The sequence below is a fragment of the Rhamphochromis longiceps genome, linkage group LG11, assembly GCF_057381845.1.
Source record: "Rhamphochromis longiceps isolate RC_006_pf linkage group LG11, R_longiceps_female_GT1.1, whole genome shotgun sequence".
Lineage (NCBI taxonomy): Eukaryota > Metazoa > Chordata > Actinopteri > Cichliformes > Cichlidae > Rhamphochromis > Rhamphochromis longiceps.
In genome coordinates this window covers 8,512,810-8,527,831 of record NC_140567.1, presented here as the reverse complement: position 1 = coordinate 8,527,831, position 15,022 = coordinate 8,512,810, and the positions used below count along the sequence as shown (strand labels likewise).

The window sequence follows — 15,022 nt, the reverse complement described above, 5'->3', positions numbered from 1 at the left end:
GTGTTTAAGAGGGTGTTTGCAGCTTCCATTGCATTGAAGAGGTTTTGAGTATATGCTATGAAATAGGCGTACTATACTGAACTGCTGTTGTGGGAAACCACAGCCATTAACCTACAATCAACATAAGTGCTCAGAACAACTGATGCTTTAACATTCATTCTTTTTATAGTCACACTGGCAGGAAAAGCAGTTTCCTGCACATCCCATAATATGTAGGTGGAAGATAAGAGCATAGTTGCTCGGCAACATTAAAGTTTAGTATGTAGTTCGAGGTGAAGATGGGTGATGCATTATTGCTTTTATTGGTAACAGATTTTCGGAGCGATGCCGAGCAACTTTATTGTGACAGAAGATTTTAAAAACATGGCTCCTGAAGCACTTTTTTTTTTTTTTTTCCTCTCCCCATTTTAAAATTAGGCCATGTCAGATCAACATGGTACAAACTGGGCTGGCTAGTCTTCTTGGGAGTCCCTCCCCCACCATTAGAGGGCAGTAGTGCACTTATTTTTCTGTAACAAATGAAACCCTCAGACCACAGGAACACTTTTTTTGTCCTTATTTATTTACACACAACACAGAGCGGTTTATTCAGCTCATTGACATATAACCTTATGTTATATTGATAGGCTCGGTCAGAGTGCCCTCCTGGACCTTTTTGTTCAACCACTACTCTCCTCACAATTAAAAATTGTTGCTTGTGAACAATCTAATATTGGCCTTTCATCCTGAGGTGTTTCCTTATGTTGGAGTGACTCCTCTTGAGGTATTTCTGATACCTGTGTGGGAAATGATGCTCAGACACAAATAGATATTTTACCTAATGAGAGGTACTTAATAGTTGGAGCATAAAATGTAAAATCAATATGGCCACCAGTTCTGATGCTCAGCTGGCACTGGTTTTAACTGATGGCCATCATTTCTTTCTATAAACACATTTTAAATGAACCAAGAAGAGAGACGCACACACAAACGCATCAAAATGACAGTCTCAACAGATGGAGCTGGGCCTATGAATCGTCTGTTTGGCCCGATCTGTTGCACATAAGTTTGGCTGCCAGTGATCCGTATGTTGTAGTCTTTGCCTCAGGCTGAACTTTGTCTGTGTGCCTTCTCCCTGCGAATATGGACAGTGCAGCTCATTAGATGGAGTCTGCTGCCCGGGTGGCAGACAATAGCAGCTGGGTGATTCCAGGATCACTGCCACTAGATATAATTCAAAAGCTATCTGCTAATAAGTGAACCATAAAAACCAAAAAAGGTTCTAAGGCAACAAAATAAAAAACGATAAATAGATCTTACCAGGAATTTTATTCATTGCGATAAAATTGCGATCTTGCTGCTTTATCTTTGGCCTGTTTCGGGCTATCAGGAAAACTCCAACAAAGGACAGAAGACAACTGGGGGGGAAACAGTTTGAGAAGTTTGTTGACATTTTGCAATAAGCATAATTTGATAAGCTGCAGTGGCTGGTAGCTTATTGAACACTTACCCAAACAGGAACATACCGATGTTCAGCAAGGCCAAGCCTTCAAATTCCTGATAGAATACAATCCCTGCAAAATGAAAAAGTCCATTTAATGTGACAGAGTAACAAAACATGCACATCACCTCTGCGGCTTTCTTTGTGAAACATGGCCCTAAAACCCTAAGCATGCATTACACTGGGATAATGAGTGGGGAGAATTATTAAGTGAAAGGGTGCAGTTTTGAGAGATGAATAGTAAACACTGCTCAGCATATTGACAGAATGCAAAAACAAACAATGTCCTCTGTGCAGAGACTGTAGGAGAGCCACTGTTGGCTCAGAGAGCGAGTTCATTTTTCCAGTGCTCACTTCACTGTCTTAAGCTGTGACCGTCACCGGGTTAGGACCAAAACAATATTTTTCCTCAATGTGGAGCTAAACTAATCTTAAAGTAAAAGTCCGCCCACGGATGTTCTTACACCGCCAGATATAATACATCAGCAATTTGTTGTTCAATGCAATCAATTGTGGGTTATTCGTGTAGGCGGACAGAGCAATAGTAATACTGAGAGCAATATCGGAGAAAGTAAAGAGTAATTCAAACTACAGCTCATCTCGTGCCTGTGCCTCCTCTATCACAGGCGTCTCTCTGTATTGGGCGGCGTTGTGAAAGGCGCTGCTGTTCATTTGCAGTATGAGAGCGACACCGGAGCTGATCTTGTTTGAGCCTGATGTTTTGTACTGCTGGAACATTTTCTTCTTTTACACTCCACTGAAGCCATGCTGCAAATGGGTTGAAATGACATCACTCGGGCAATTTATCCAGAAGTAAAGCAAACAAGAAAATGGATTTTGTAACACAAGGTGTCCTGCCAAAAAGGGTTTTACATTGTGATGAAGTGTTTTACTCTGGATTTTCTCTTCAAGCCAAAATACTTGGGGGAAACTTTTGTCTGTTTTTCTGGTTTATTGATTAGATATTAAAAACCTGACCTGGCAGAACACACACACTATAAATACCTTGCAGCGTTTGCTGAGCAAGGACTCCTAAGTGGTTCACAGCAGTGAGTCACTGTCTTGATCGTGCCCTGTGTGTGTAATGTATGTGTACCCGATTTCAGCTATTGTAGTGCTGGAGCACATCTTTGTCTGTTATTGCCAGTAAATCTTATGAAACATCTAAAACCCTTTAATTTGCTTCTTTAGTAGGAATCAATCTCCAAAACTGCTTTCATGAGGTGTTCCCGCGTTGCAGTGATCAGTATCTATCCAGTGCAGACAATGTTGCTAGCATGACAGTAAAACTGATGTGACAAACAAAGCCTGCAGGCCACGAGTATTTCTACATGTTGACATGTAGGGGGATTAATGGGCTATTGTTTAGTTCCCAGATGTTCTACATGTGAAGGCTTTGTGCATAGATTTACTGTGACACACAGTTACCATCTCAGGCTCTTCAACATCCACACTGTATGATACATTAAATGCAAACATTTTGAGAATACTTCTTTTATACTAAAAAAACCAGGGAAGTTGTTGGTTTATTAAACTAGGTCATTACTCTGTACTTATACTGGTCCAGTTTAGAACACTTCTGTCTAACAGGCTTCCGTAGCTTTAAGAAATAATGAATGAAGTATGCAGTTGCAATTCCTAGCAACCGATGAATATATATTTGGTTTGGTGGTGAGTGTTCGTGACACCACAACAATGTCCACAGTACAAAAAGCTGGCACTGATAAGAGCCATAAAGGAATATGTCACTTTGTGGCTCGAGTGTGGCTAAATCTTGCACTTTTAAATCATTTTTGAATGCAATTCAATTTTATTTATATAGCGCAGAATTACAACAACAGTCACCTCAAGGCGCTTTATATTTTAAGGTAGACCCTACAATAATCAACAATCATATGACCCCCTATGAGCAAGAACTTTGGCGTCTGTGGGAAGGAAAAACTCCCTTTTAACAGGAAGAAACCTCTGGCAGAACCAGGCTCAGGGAGGGGCGGGGCCATCTGCCGTGACCGGTTAGGGAGAGAGAAGGAAGACAGGATAGGAGACATGCTTTTGAAGGCAGCCAGAGATTATTGACAAGTGCGATTCAATGCAGAGAGGTCTGTTAACACATAGTGAGTGAGAAAGGTAACTGAAACACTCAATGCATCATGGGAATCCCCCAGCAGCTCACACCTATTGCAGCATAACTAAGGGAGGATTCAGGGTCACCTGGTCCAGCCCTAACTATATGCTTTAGCAAAAAGGAAAGTTTTAAGCCTAATCTTGAAAGTAGAGATAGTGTCTGTCTCCTGAATCCAAACTGGAAGCTGGTTCCACAGAAGAGGGGCCTGAAAACTGAAGGCTCTCCCTCCCATTCTACTTTTAAATACTCTAGGAACAACAAGTAAGCCTGCAGTGTGAGAGCGAAGTGCTCTAATAGGCTGATATGGTGCTATAAGGTCATTAAGATTTTTGGACCACAGAGTAAACCTGAGGCCCAGAGAAGCAACTGTTCTGCTCATTTAGCCACATAGCTGTTCAACAGCTTTCTGTTTAACAGACCTGCAAGGATGGCACTTGCAGTGAAAAACACAAAGTTGATAGGAACCACCTCTGTGGCATCAAACATTTTCATCGCCTGATTGAGAAATCTGTAGAGAGAGAGAGAACAAAGCAACATTTGAGAAGTTTGGTGAATGAAATGCAGCAGGTACAGGGTCATCATGTAAAATATGTGATTTCCCTCACTCTTCACTGAACAGCCATCGAGCCAGTGACAAACGTGAGATCTAAGCGATGACAAAAAGCTTAAAGATGAGAACTAGAGACAGAAAACTTTGACTAACTTGATCTGGAAGGCGCAAGAAGCAACCATGACAACAAACATGACGTAGAAGATGGGGTAGATGAGCTGCAGCTGGCCTTTTATCGACTCTGTGATCATCCCTGACACGGCTTTGACTGAGATCACTGTCAGAGAGGCTGCAACAACACACAAGCAAGACATCGCTTTAACATTTAGCTGCAGCACCTCACAAGTTCATGCTAAATCGTGGAGGCGGTTAATTTAGTGAACACGCTGAATTATTTCCTTCTATTGTTCTCAACTTGGTTCTCTTCAAAAATGATAACAGCTCTATACGGTAGCCAAGCAACAAAAGCAACCTCCAACTTAATCTACAGCATCTGCCCTCAGTTGGGCAACTTCCACTCTTTCGTACCGAGCAGGGCCACCAGCAGCATCACAATGACGATGTGCTTCATGTTCCTCCTCTTGTACAGATAAAGCAGAAGGCAAAAGATGACGATCTCTATAAACTGTTGAGAGAGAAAGAGACGTACAAATCATTAATGCAGATTCCATTTCCTCGAAGCTGCACAGAAATTGAAAATCTGAATTGCACTTGAATTGTACTTTTACTGACTGTCTTATTAGTGGAAGAGAGTGCAGCATGTAGCCAGAGAACAGGACACTTTAATTGAAATAAATGACTATGGCGGAAAAATGAAATGAATTGCTGGGTTTTAAATGAAAAGAGCTCGGGGTTGTCAAATAGCATTCAGCTGTTCCAGGATCCTCTAATGCAGCTCGAGTAGATAAAGAACAACAACAGAGTGTAAAGCAGAATAAAGTGGGGAAAAAGGGCAAGCTGACCTTTAAAATGCCTCCAGCTATCATCCATGTATCTCTGTATGTATTTTAAATAAAAGGATTAATTATGATTTGAAAATGGATTAACAAAGACCTCAGGCATTTGTGGCAGATACCCCAATCCATGTTCAGATTGACATTACAGCGGTCCTTCCAGATGATAACTGATAACAGAATGATCTTTGGTAATAAGAAGAAGGGGCAATGGGTATTTCATTCCCTCTGATTAATCACCCACTAAAGTTAATCCCATACTTGTTGGACGCTGTTCCTCTGCAGGCTGATGAGTATTCACAAACAGCGTAGCCTCTGCGTTTCTAGTTATCCATTTGTATTTGCCCAATATCTTCTTATGCACTTTTCATGGATTTTTTTTTGTAATGGTTTACTAAATAGAAAAAGAATCGTGAGTGACATGCTGTGCCCTGAATAATGATGGCACTGCCACCTGGGGCACGTTCTCCTTCTCCGCCATTGGCTAGCATCGTTTTACATTTATTTCTACTTAGCTTGACAGATCATGTGCAGTTGTTCAAAAAAGTTGTTCAAAAAAAGTAAATTAAATGTTTAGGATTTGGAAAGATAGCGTCAGTAGAAAAGTGTTTTTGTATTTGTGGTATATTCTGTAATATAGGAAACAAATGAAAAAAATGCAGTGTATTTTGATAGCCTATAGGTCTTATGTGGTGCTCAGGACTTACTAGTTACTAACTGAGACATCACAGCTAAAAGGCACAAAACGCAGTGTTTGGTACAGGAGACATTTAACCTGAAACATGAAATGCAAGGTGCATGAGAGTCAGGGAATGACTCAGACACAGCTGGATGGATGTGAATGACCCCAGTCTACAGAAATGCTCCTTTAAAAGCGTCTAAGAAGTGCTTTCAATCAAGACTAGCTCTGAGCCAACATTTACGTTTGTGATGAGTGGGTTTGGACAAAAAAACAAAAACAAAACAAAAACAAAAAATGTTGTTTTAGCTCTGTACTTGTCTTCTGATTGGTCACTATAGCAACAGCTATGTTTATGCCACTGCTGCTTGAGGTGAAACTGGACTAGGAGGGTACATGGGTAAGTGTTAATGCACTCACAGCCTGTTTGTTGGAGGGAGTATTTCGTGACTACCGAGTATGAAAACGCTATCTAAGCTTAAAAGGACTCTCTCCCACTTGACCACTTTCACAACAGAGACACACAACAGAGAACAGAGCTGAGGGAACGACCCCTAAGAGTAGTGGTAGAAAAGACCTCGTCTCATTTGGAAAAAGTTACCAAGCAGCAGCTGGTTGTAAAGAGTGACCTTGTCTTTGACCAACAGTGGTGTGCTACATTAGGATTTTCAGTGACATGACCACGGTGTTGTGCAATAAAGCTCACAATGATGCATTCTATGATTACATGTGGTTTCTCTGTTACTGATAAATAAAAAATATTGTTAAACGAATACACATTAATGTGTATTACTTGACTTATAAGGGAGCATTTTAAAGGACACACCAGGTAAAGCAGGAAGTGCCAGCTGATAGTGTAGTACTGGACCAGATGGGCTGTGATGTGTGTGGAGGTGTGGGGGGCAAAGGTCACCAGGACGTATGTTCCTGTTATTGCCAGGGTACCACCTAAGAAAGAAAGACAGCAGAGTGGTGAGTTTATTGGAGGTGGTTTTTATATTGATTTGACAGCTCAGTTGACCTCATCTTACAAGTAGTTCTGCTACTACTACTGGGAGTAGCTAAAATCCATAACACCTACGGTCATGTGAGAAAGAAAATGTACCCTCTTCAGGTTTTATGTCCCCCCCCCATCACATTTTACAGTGTAATTTTTTAAAATGTAGCCATACTGCAGAAGCAGTGTTTGAACAACTATGTAAACATTTAAACTGTCCTGCTGTATCAGCCAATTTTTTGCCTTAAGCTGCTGGACACATGCCCTCACACCTGACTTTAGCTGTTCATGGTCAACTCACTGACTGCAAGGTGCCCATGTCTTGTGGCTATAAACCAAGCCCAAATCCTCGCCCTTCCATCACTGTTCTTGACAGCTGGTGTGAGGTGTTTGTGCTGATATACTGTTTGGGTTATGCCGAACGCAGCGCTGTGCATCTCAACTTTAGTCTCGTCTTTCCAAAAGACATTATTCCAGAAGTCATGTGGATTGTTCAGATGTCACGCTGCCAGCAACCCTTCCAAACAAGTGATAGTTGTTCAGTCTTTTTGTAACTGTAATGTCATGATCTTTAAAAATGCAACCAGCTAACTAAGAGCTGTAGAGTCTCAGTTGTAGCCCTCGGATTTATTGCAGTTTCTCTGAGCACTGCACGATCTGACCTTAGGGTGAATTTGTGTGGACGCTCACTACTGGGAATATTTCAATTGTCTTGAATGTTTTACACTTGTGTCCAGTTCTTCTGACTGTACATGATGGACTTTTAATTGTTTGGAAATGGCTTTATAACTCATACTATTGGGCAGTGATGGGCAAAGCCTTTTTCAGATCTTTACTGATCTCTCTTCTTCTTGGCAGTCTGTTAAAACACGTGTGAATGGTTGAGACTAGAAAACGGCAAAGCTTTTCTTTTAGCAGCGCTCACACTTGCTGATGATCAGTTAATTAACTTAATTTGATTATCAGCACCTGGCTGCCACTTCCCCTCTTAATCCCCATGGAAACAGTAAGATCGTACTTACAGTAATTCTTCACACGCTGCTTCTGCACTTTGGCTTCATTTTTGTTAAATAAGTACTGACACAGTGTCGCATGTAACACCTCACCACACGGTTTTTTTTTTTGTCCTAAGACGTAAAACCTTACAACAGAAAGAGGGCCTCCTTTCTTTTCCACATGACTGCATATGGCTATTTAAAGAAGTGTTTTCATTTTGATGTCATTTTTTAAAAAAGCGAAGTGAATATAGAGATTCCCTGTATTTTTTGATAGAGCTGTCCAAGATGCAAAATGAGTAGTGCAGTGATTGATAGAAAAAGAAAAGAACTGGCCCAGTTCTTGTTTATTATACACTCCATTCCTTAAATTGGTACAGCCCTGCAGCACACACTGAGATTTATTTGATTGTTTGCGATAGGCATCCTGCTAAAAAGATAAACGGGACATTTATTGAAATGGTATGAATGCTCTTTTTTTTCCTACAAATGATCCAGTGACTATATATCTTACCAATGGGCTTCACTTTAAAACACATTTTGTGTCATATTTTTGTTCCTAACTTCTGACACAAGAATGAACTCAACTTGAAAAATGAACTTGAAATGAAGCCTAAAATGTTACTGTGTTCATTCTTGCAGTGGTTTTTAATATTCATCTTTATTTTTGTTATTTAAATGATCATTTTCGAGGTTTTACCTCTGCCGCTGGCTGCACACAGGCAGAAACACAGAGCTTGTTCCCACTAATATGCCCCTTTATGAATAAAACATTCATGCATTTAACTGTTTCCAATATGCGGTTGATAATGGCATTCGGCAATTGTAAAACAAAATGGCAAAAACATTGCAGCCGATTTATCCAAGAAAGCAACAATAAACAGAGCTGTGTGATGCTGATATGAATTTCCAGTCCAGGAGTAGGAATGGTCATCACAATTATGCCATTTAGCAGCAGAATCACCAAATTGTTATGACAAACAAAAGCTTTTCATAAAACAAAAAATATGTCTGTGCTGAGTGTGCCTTCGCTTTCCCGAAGCTACAAAGATAAAAAAGCAAGAGGGCATTTTTACTAGTACATAACTGGAATTCAGGATATTTTTTCTCTTGTGACTGAATTATCATCTGTAAACTCAGTTTGGCATATATACAAACTACATTAAGATTTGCTCTGAACTCAAACTACCATCGCAAGAGGACACTTATACTGTAAGTGCCATCATCGCTACTGAATGCTTACTTACCAACGATGTCAGAGGCACACAGCGTCTCCTTGAGAAAAACCACAGATATGATAGCACTGGCTGTAACAACAAAAAAAAAAGTCTCTTAGTTTAACTGCAATTCAAACCATTCAGTCCACTACAATGAAAGTAAATACCAACATATTTATATTTCCATAAGAATCACATCAGTAATGTTGAAGGTAGTCTACATTGTTGACTGCAGACACACACACGTCAACCACATCAAAGCATTTGTGAGGCAGTGAGGTCTTAAAATAATGAAGCAGAATTATTTGTATAGAGTTGTTTTTGGTGGTTGTTACTGGAATGCTCAATATGAAGTCAAAGGAGATGTTGATGCAAGTAATCATAATGCATAAAGTAATCAATCAATCAATTAACCAATCAATCAATCAATAGAGATATCAAAGATTTTGGGAGTTGCCAAATCACTAATATTTTACAAAGAAGGAATGCACTGGCCAGTAGAGGGATAGATTCTGAAGCGTACAGGGCTACGCTTTCTGCTTCAGCCAAATGTTTCTGATCTGATCAGACAGCGCTGCACAGAGCAAATGGATTATGACCCAAAGCGTGCTGCAAGACCAAAGAAAGAATTTTTCAAGGCAAAAAAATGTGATATTTTTCAACAGCTAAGTCAGTCATCTGATTTCAACCCTATAGAGCATGCTTTTTAGTTATTAAATACAAATTTGAAGAGACTGACAAACAAGCTGCATCTAAGGGTGACTGCAGAACATCTCAAGGGAGTAAACAACGCATGTGATGATGTCCACGGATTGGAGACTTCAGGCAGTTTCATCGAAGTATTAAAAACAATCCTCATGTTTAAAATGATGTTAGTTTGTCCAATTACTCCTGACGCTCTGAAACGATTTATAAAAATGACTGTAATTCCCAAACAGTTCATGGAAAATTTTCCTAAACTGCTTGAATTAAATCTCAAAGTCTACACTTCAGTCACACATTGACTGTTTGATTTAAAATCCACTGTTGCAGTGTACAGAGGCACATACTAAAAAAAATTGTGCTTTGCTTTACATCACGTTGATTGCATGGTTTACCTGGGAAACAGAGGGCTGCAGGACGCACTATGGAAGGAAGGCGATTTCTGGACATTGTTCTGAGGGAAAACCTTGGGTCCTGGTATTCGTGTGGATATTTCACTGACATGTACCTCCTTCCTAAACATTCCCAACCACCACTTACACACCCTTCATGGCAGCCATATTCAAATAGGCTACTAACATCAGAACAAGCCATCTTTAGGTTTTTTTTAAGGTGTTATGTCTACACAAGCAGCAGTGATACAAGTATTTAGTTATGCACATATTCACACAGTGACACTATATTATTATATGTAAATGCGTGTTCACATAAATACATGTACACAATGCTTGACATGTTTATATTAGACCAACATAAATCGGTCCGTATGCTTGGATAAATGGAACTCATTAGGACTTCATAGCACCAGCATGAAATTATGATATTCCACGCCACGTTTTTTGCAAACCCATCCATCAATATCATTGTCAAAAACTGCGACACTGAAAAGCAATCAGTCTCACATCAGCTAAGCCTCAGATTAATCTTCTTAATGTTTCCCCGGGATCTGCACCGAACCAAGGGAGAAACACGGCATTCGGCTGTCACGGAGACAAATAGCGAGGCGGGCAGAAATGCGTGCAGACTTCACAGCCATGCCGATAAACAGGCAGACACACAGATGGATGGCCACACAGGCACGCTAACTGGCTGAGACAGAAAAACAAACTGCGAGACAAACGGCCAGTGGACAGAGAGGCAAACTGACATGCAAGTGACAGCGGCCTGTCACAGTGAAGAGGTCAGTTTGCATAACACGCTGACGCTGCCGTGCTGGAGGTCTCCTCACTAAACAACACAAGTGGAAAGCTCATTTTTATATAACCAGTTGGAATTATGATGTTGCATTTTTCACCAATATCACAGCAGAGCATACTATGGGCGCTATGTTTTGCCGACACGACTGCCAGACAGCAATCTGGGTGAGCAGGTGATGGCACACAGACACGGGGACTAATTGAATGGAAGAAATTGCTGGAAATTACTGGAAGAGAAACAGACAGAGCATTTGAGTCTGTGTATGGGCTCTGCCTCCGCCATAAGGAGATTAGATACAGAGTGTAAACAGCTCAATGTGTCAGAGACACAGTGTTGGATGACAGGCAGTGACAGGTTCTTAACATGGATATTAAAGATATATAGTTGCAAGTTTATCTGAAACAAATCAAATATAAGCAAAAATGCCATTTTAAAACCATGATTTAAAGCCACACTTTCTTTCAAATAGGCTATGTATCTCCAAACACACATTTTCCGAAAGAACAGGCCATGGATGTGCACAATGCCGCAAGGACCCTACGCTCTAATTGGAAGTTTATAAAGATTCTCCTTAATATTCTGATGAAACAGTTAGTTGTTAAATATTTCATACTGAGAGCATGTTCGCACTCACATTTTGGACGACTCTTTTGCCTCTGGGACCAGCTGGATCTAACAAGTAACCATAGCAACTCCATACAAAGTGAGCTTCGCACGGCTTGATATAATGAGAAATGTGGCAACGGGAACCTCTGGGGTACGCAGTTTTGTCACTGCCGTTGTGTCCTTGTGTGCGCAGCACCTCTATACATGCTCTTTGTGATGTGTAGTAATGGGTACCTACCAGTGAGGACGAAACATACAGTGTCAATCATTCTTGTGCAACACAAATCTGTCATGAGCAAGATGAAAGCAACAAAAGTCTGACTGCCATCACCCAGAGAAGCTCAAATATAGGAGCTGTGCACGTGTAATTTGTAAAAGAAAACAAAAGTTGTATTCACAATTTCCCAAACAGGAACTTTTGATAACTTGAATCAAAACAGTCCTTCAGAAGCTATTCAAGAAAACATTACACAAACGTTGTAAAGGAGTTCTGAAATCTGAAATGAGATCTTGTCCTGACCCTGAATAAATACAGTCACACTGTAAAGTCATTCTTTAAAATCATTGTGTTATTTATACATCTACATTACATCCTGACTTCTTCACACTGCGCTAACACCGCATCCTAATGGATAATACAGTGCTGCAGGTCTGACATCCGTGAGTGATGCAGTCAGGTTTCTGTTCATTTCCACACTGCCAGCTTCCCCTCCTCTTTTGCATGCGATGACATCGGTATCTGAACGAGAGAGCTGATTCTCTGCTCCACACAACAGCTTTTGGGCTGATGCTGTCATTCCTAATAGAGAGGACTGGGCTCTGTGAACGCGGACAGTAGTAATTGCTCTCCCCGGAACGTCACGAGTGCCAGCGTGACATGCACGGACAGGCGGATGACAGCGGCATCGTCAGCTCTCTCGATCCCGGCCCTTTACTCCTCTGCTTCTGCCTATTGTGTCTTATTCATTCACATACTTATGCTCTCCTTTCCTTGAAATTTTCTTCCTCTCACCTCAGCCTTTCTCCAAGCCAGCCACTCACTTCCCTCTTGTTTACCCAGTGAAGGCATCCTGCTGTCTGTACCCCCTTCTGTGCCTTCACACAGCTCTCGGAAAACAGGCACAACAGCACAGCAGGAAGGGTGTGTGTTGTGTGTGCATATGTCAGAGGAGCATCCCAAGTCGACACAATCCTCTAGACCTTTTACACACCGCTACAGTTATGCATAAATTTTATGTGTGTGTATGTATGTGCTTTAAACATTTGCATATCGTGTGAGTCAGTGTGAGCTGAGGGGTACAGTCAGTCAAAGAAAGGAGCCAACCTGCAGATTCTCCCCTGTAGCTGAGGACAGACTGTGTCATGACTGCAGACATCTTCCTCTTCTTTCTCTTCCTTTCACCTCGTAATCTCAGATGCATTAATTATTTAAAAGGCTCCTTGAAAACGCACTTCAGCTGCATAATATTCATTCAAACTCCAGTGCAACACTAGCAATCGGCTGGTTTCACGAGGATCTGATAGTAAAATGGAAATGAGTACGGTAATTGTTAATGGTTGTGGTTTTAAAGAGATTCATCACAAGGTTAGATTTACACACACTGACAACACATTTGGAGGTTGCTGGTCTTAACAGAACACCGAACTGAGGCTTTATTTTTCTGCTAAAAGCATTTTTTTCTTTGGTAAGTGCTCACTGAAGCAAATACAGTGGCAAGCAAAACTACAATGAACAAGAGGTGCAGCCTTCTTAGCAAGATTTGTGGTTTCGCTTAGTGCTTTATTCAAACCATTCATCCACTGGCAAGACGTGACTATAGGAAGCGTGGAGGTAATAGCTGTCATTAATATCCATGAGTCACCACCACCTCCAGCGCCGTGAGTGATGCGCGGTGGAAGGTAAGAAGTGAACCTGTTCAATATTTAACCTGCGTTTAGAGTGTTTGCACTGAGCAGCTGCCAGCTGTAGCAATGGGGCAGGCTTTGTTTTGACTGGCTAATGAGTCCGGCTTAGTCTGTGACATCTTTAGCTCAACTGTGGGCCGTAAAAATGATTGTTTCTCAAGTGTGGTGTTAGATTCATAATGTCAGGAATAATTGGACTTCCTCTGTAATTTAATCTCTGGAGCTAAAATGTAGAGATTTATCTTCTGGGTTCAGTGCTGGGTATAAGGTAGGAATTGAAACGATGACACATGAACTCCCCCCGCCGCCACCACTCTTCCACTCTCACACAATGACCCACTGTTTCTGCTCGTTTAAAATTTGTTAAAATTTACTTTTGAATTAACACCTTAAATAACAAAGAATGGTTTGTAAGCTTGAAGATTCCAGTGAATAAAGTGAAGACTGTTAGTCTCATCAGTTATAAGCAGTTGTGTAGCTTGGAAACACAGGAGAGAAATAAAACTGTTATTGCAGATGGAGAACTTCACTGATACATACAGATCATTTTTATGCCCTGCACTTGAACATACTGCTGCTGAGCTAATGAGCTGATGAAGTGATATATATCACCATATATGAAGGTCTATTTAACACGCAAGGGTAGAGCAGAAACTAGTATTGTGCAGTACAGCACAAAATAATAGGATAATAGACACATTTAAGTACCAGTGTATTGTGACATTTAATATAAATGTCCTTACAATATGTAATGGTTATTAGGCAATAAGGGACTTAAATATAATGATTATTAAGAAACATTACTACGTGATAAGAATAGATTTTACGTGATTCTGTAAAAACAATGTCTTATAGAAACAGATTAAGGTACTTTTTCAGTACTTCCTTGCAATGCTTCTACATTTAAAATATTAATAAAAGGAGTACAGTTACTAAACCTAAGTAACTTAGCTCTGTTGTCACTTTTAAACCTTTACTAACTAATGTCTATGTGTTGAATTTCACATGTTTCAGTTAAGGTTCTCATATAAATAAATAATACAGGCCAATATTATGCCTCCAATCTAAAAAATACATCATATGTTCTGCATCCCTATTATAAAGGCCCTAATATTATATATTATTATATATCCCTCTAAAACTGAAAGCCAATGAATGTGGGGAAGAATTTGTATAATCGATAAGTTGCATTACTGCCGTGAAGTCTTCTTGTGTATGTTTAAATGCAAGCTATTTTAAGATGATTATTATTTCCTATTTTGAATCAAATGCTTCTTTTGCAAACAATATACATTAAATCCTAGAGAGTCTTTGCAGTTCTCAGATGCTCCACAAACAACAGCAAACGTCAACTTTGGAATAAAAATGAATGTGAAACACACAAGTCTTTACCCAGGTCTGCCACCGTACATTTTACAACGTTTCTTAGGAGATTTCTTCTGCAAGTAATAAAGACAGAGCAAAAAGATTTAATTCCCAGTACCAAAAAGAAGAAAGCTGTTTTTTTTTTTTTTTTTACCAGCAGTAAGTCTCACAATGATTCATATTCCCATTAATATAGTGATAGAGGTAATGTTAGCTAAGTTATCAATGCTTACCTAGCTAAGTGGGAAAAA

The 15,022-nt window shown here is 40.2% G+C and overlaps 1 protein-coding gene across 1 annotated transcript in view; it reads right to left on the bottom strand.

Annotated features, from left to right (window-relative positions):
• Window positions 1–108: 108 nt before the first annotated feature.
• The window catches only part of nipal2 (NIPA like domain containing 2), a 28,077-nt gene continuing 13,163 nt past the window's right edge, over window positions 109–15,022 (bottom strand). Inside the window, exons 4-11 of the mRNA XM_085422138.1 lie at window positions 9,027–9,086; window positions 6,614–6,735; window positions 4,684–4,780; window positions 4,309–4,444; window positions 4,025–4,113; window positions 1,490–1,553; window positions 1,300–1,397; window positions 109–1,114 (exon numbers count right to left, since the gene is read on the bottom strand). Of these exons, the coding sequence (XP_085278264.1) occupies window positions 1,008–1,114; window positions 1,300–1,397; window positions 1,490–1,553; window positions 4,025–4,113; window positions 4,309–4,444; window positions 4,684–4,780; window positions 6,614–6,735; window positions 9,027–9,086 (773 nt within the window). The 3' untranslated portion in view covers window positions 109–1,007. The remainder of the gene's footprint in view (window positions 1,115–1,299; window positions 1,398–1,489; window positions 1,554–4,024; window positions 4,114–4,308; window positions 4,445–4,683; window positions 4,781–6,613; window positions 6,736–9,026; window positions 9,087–15,022) is intronic.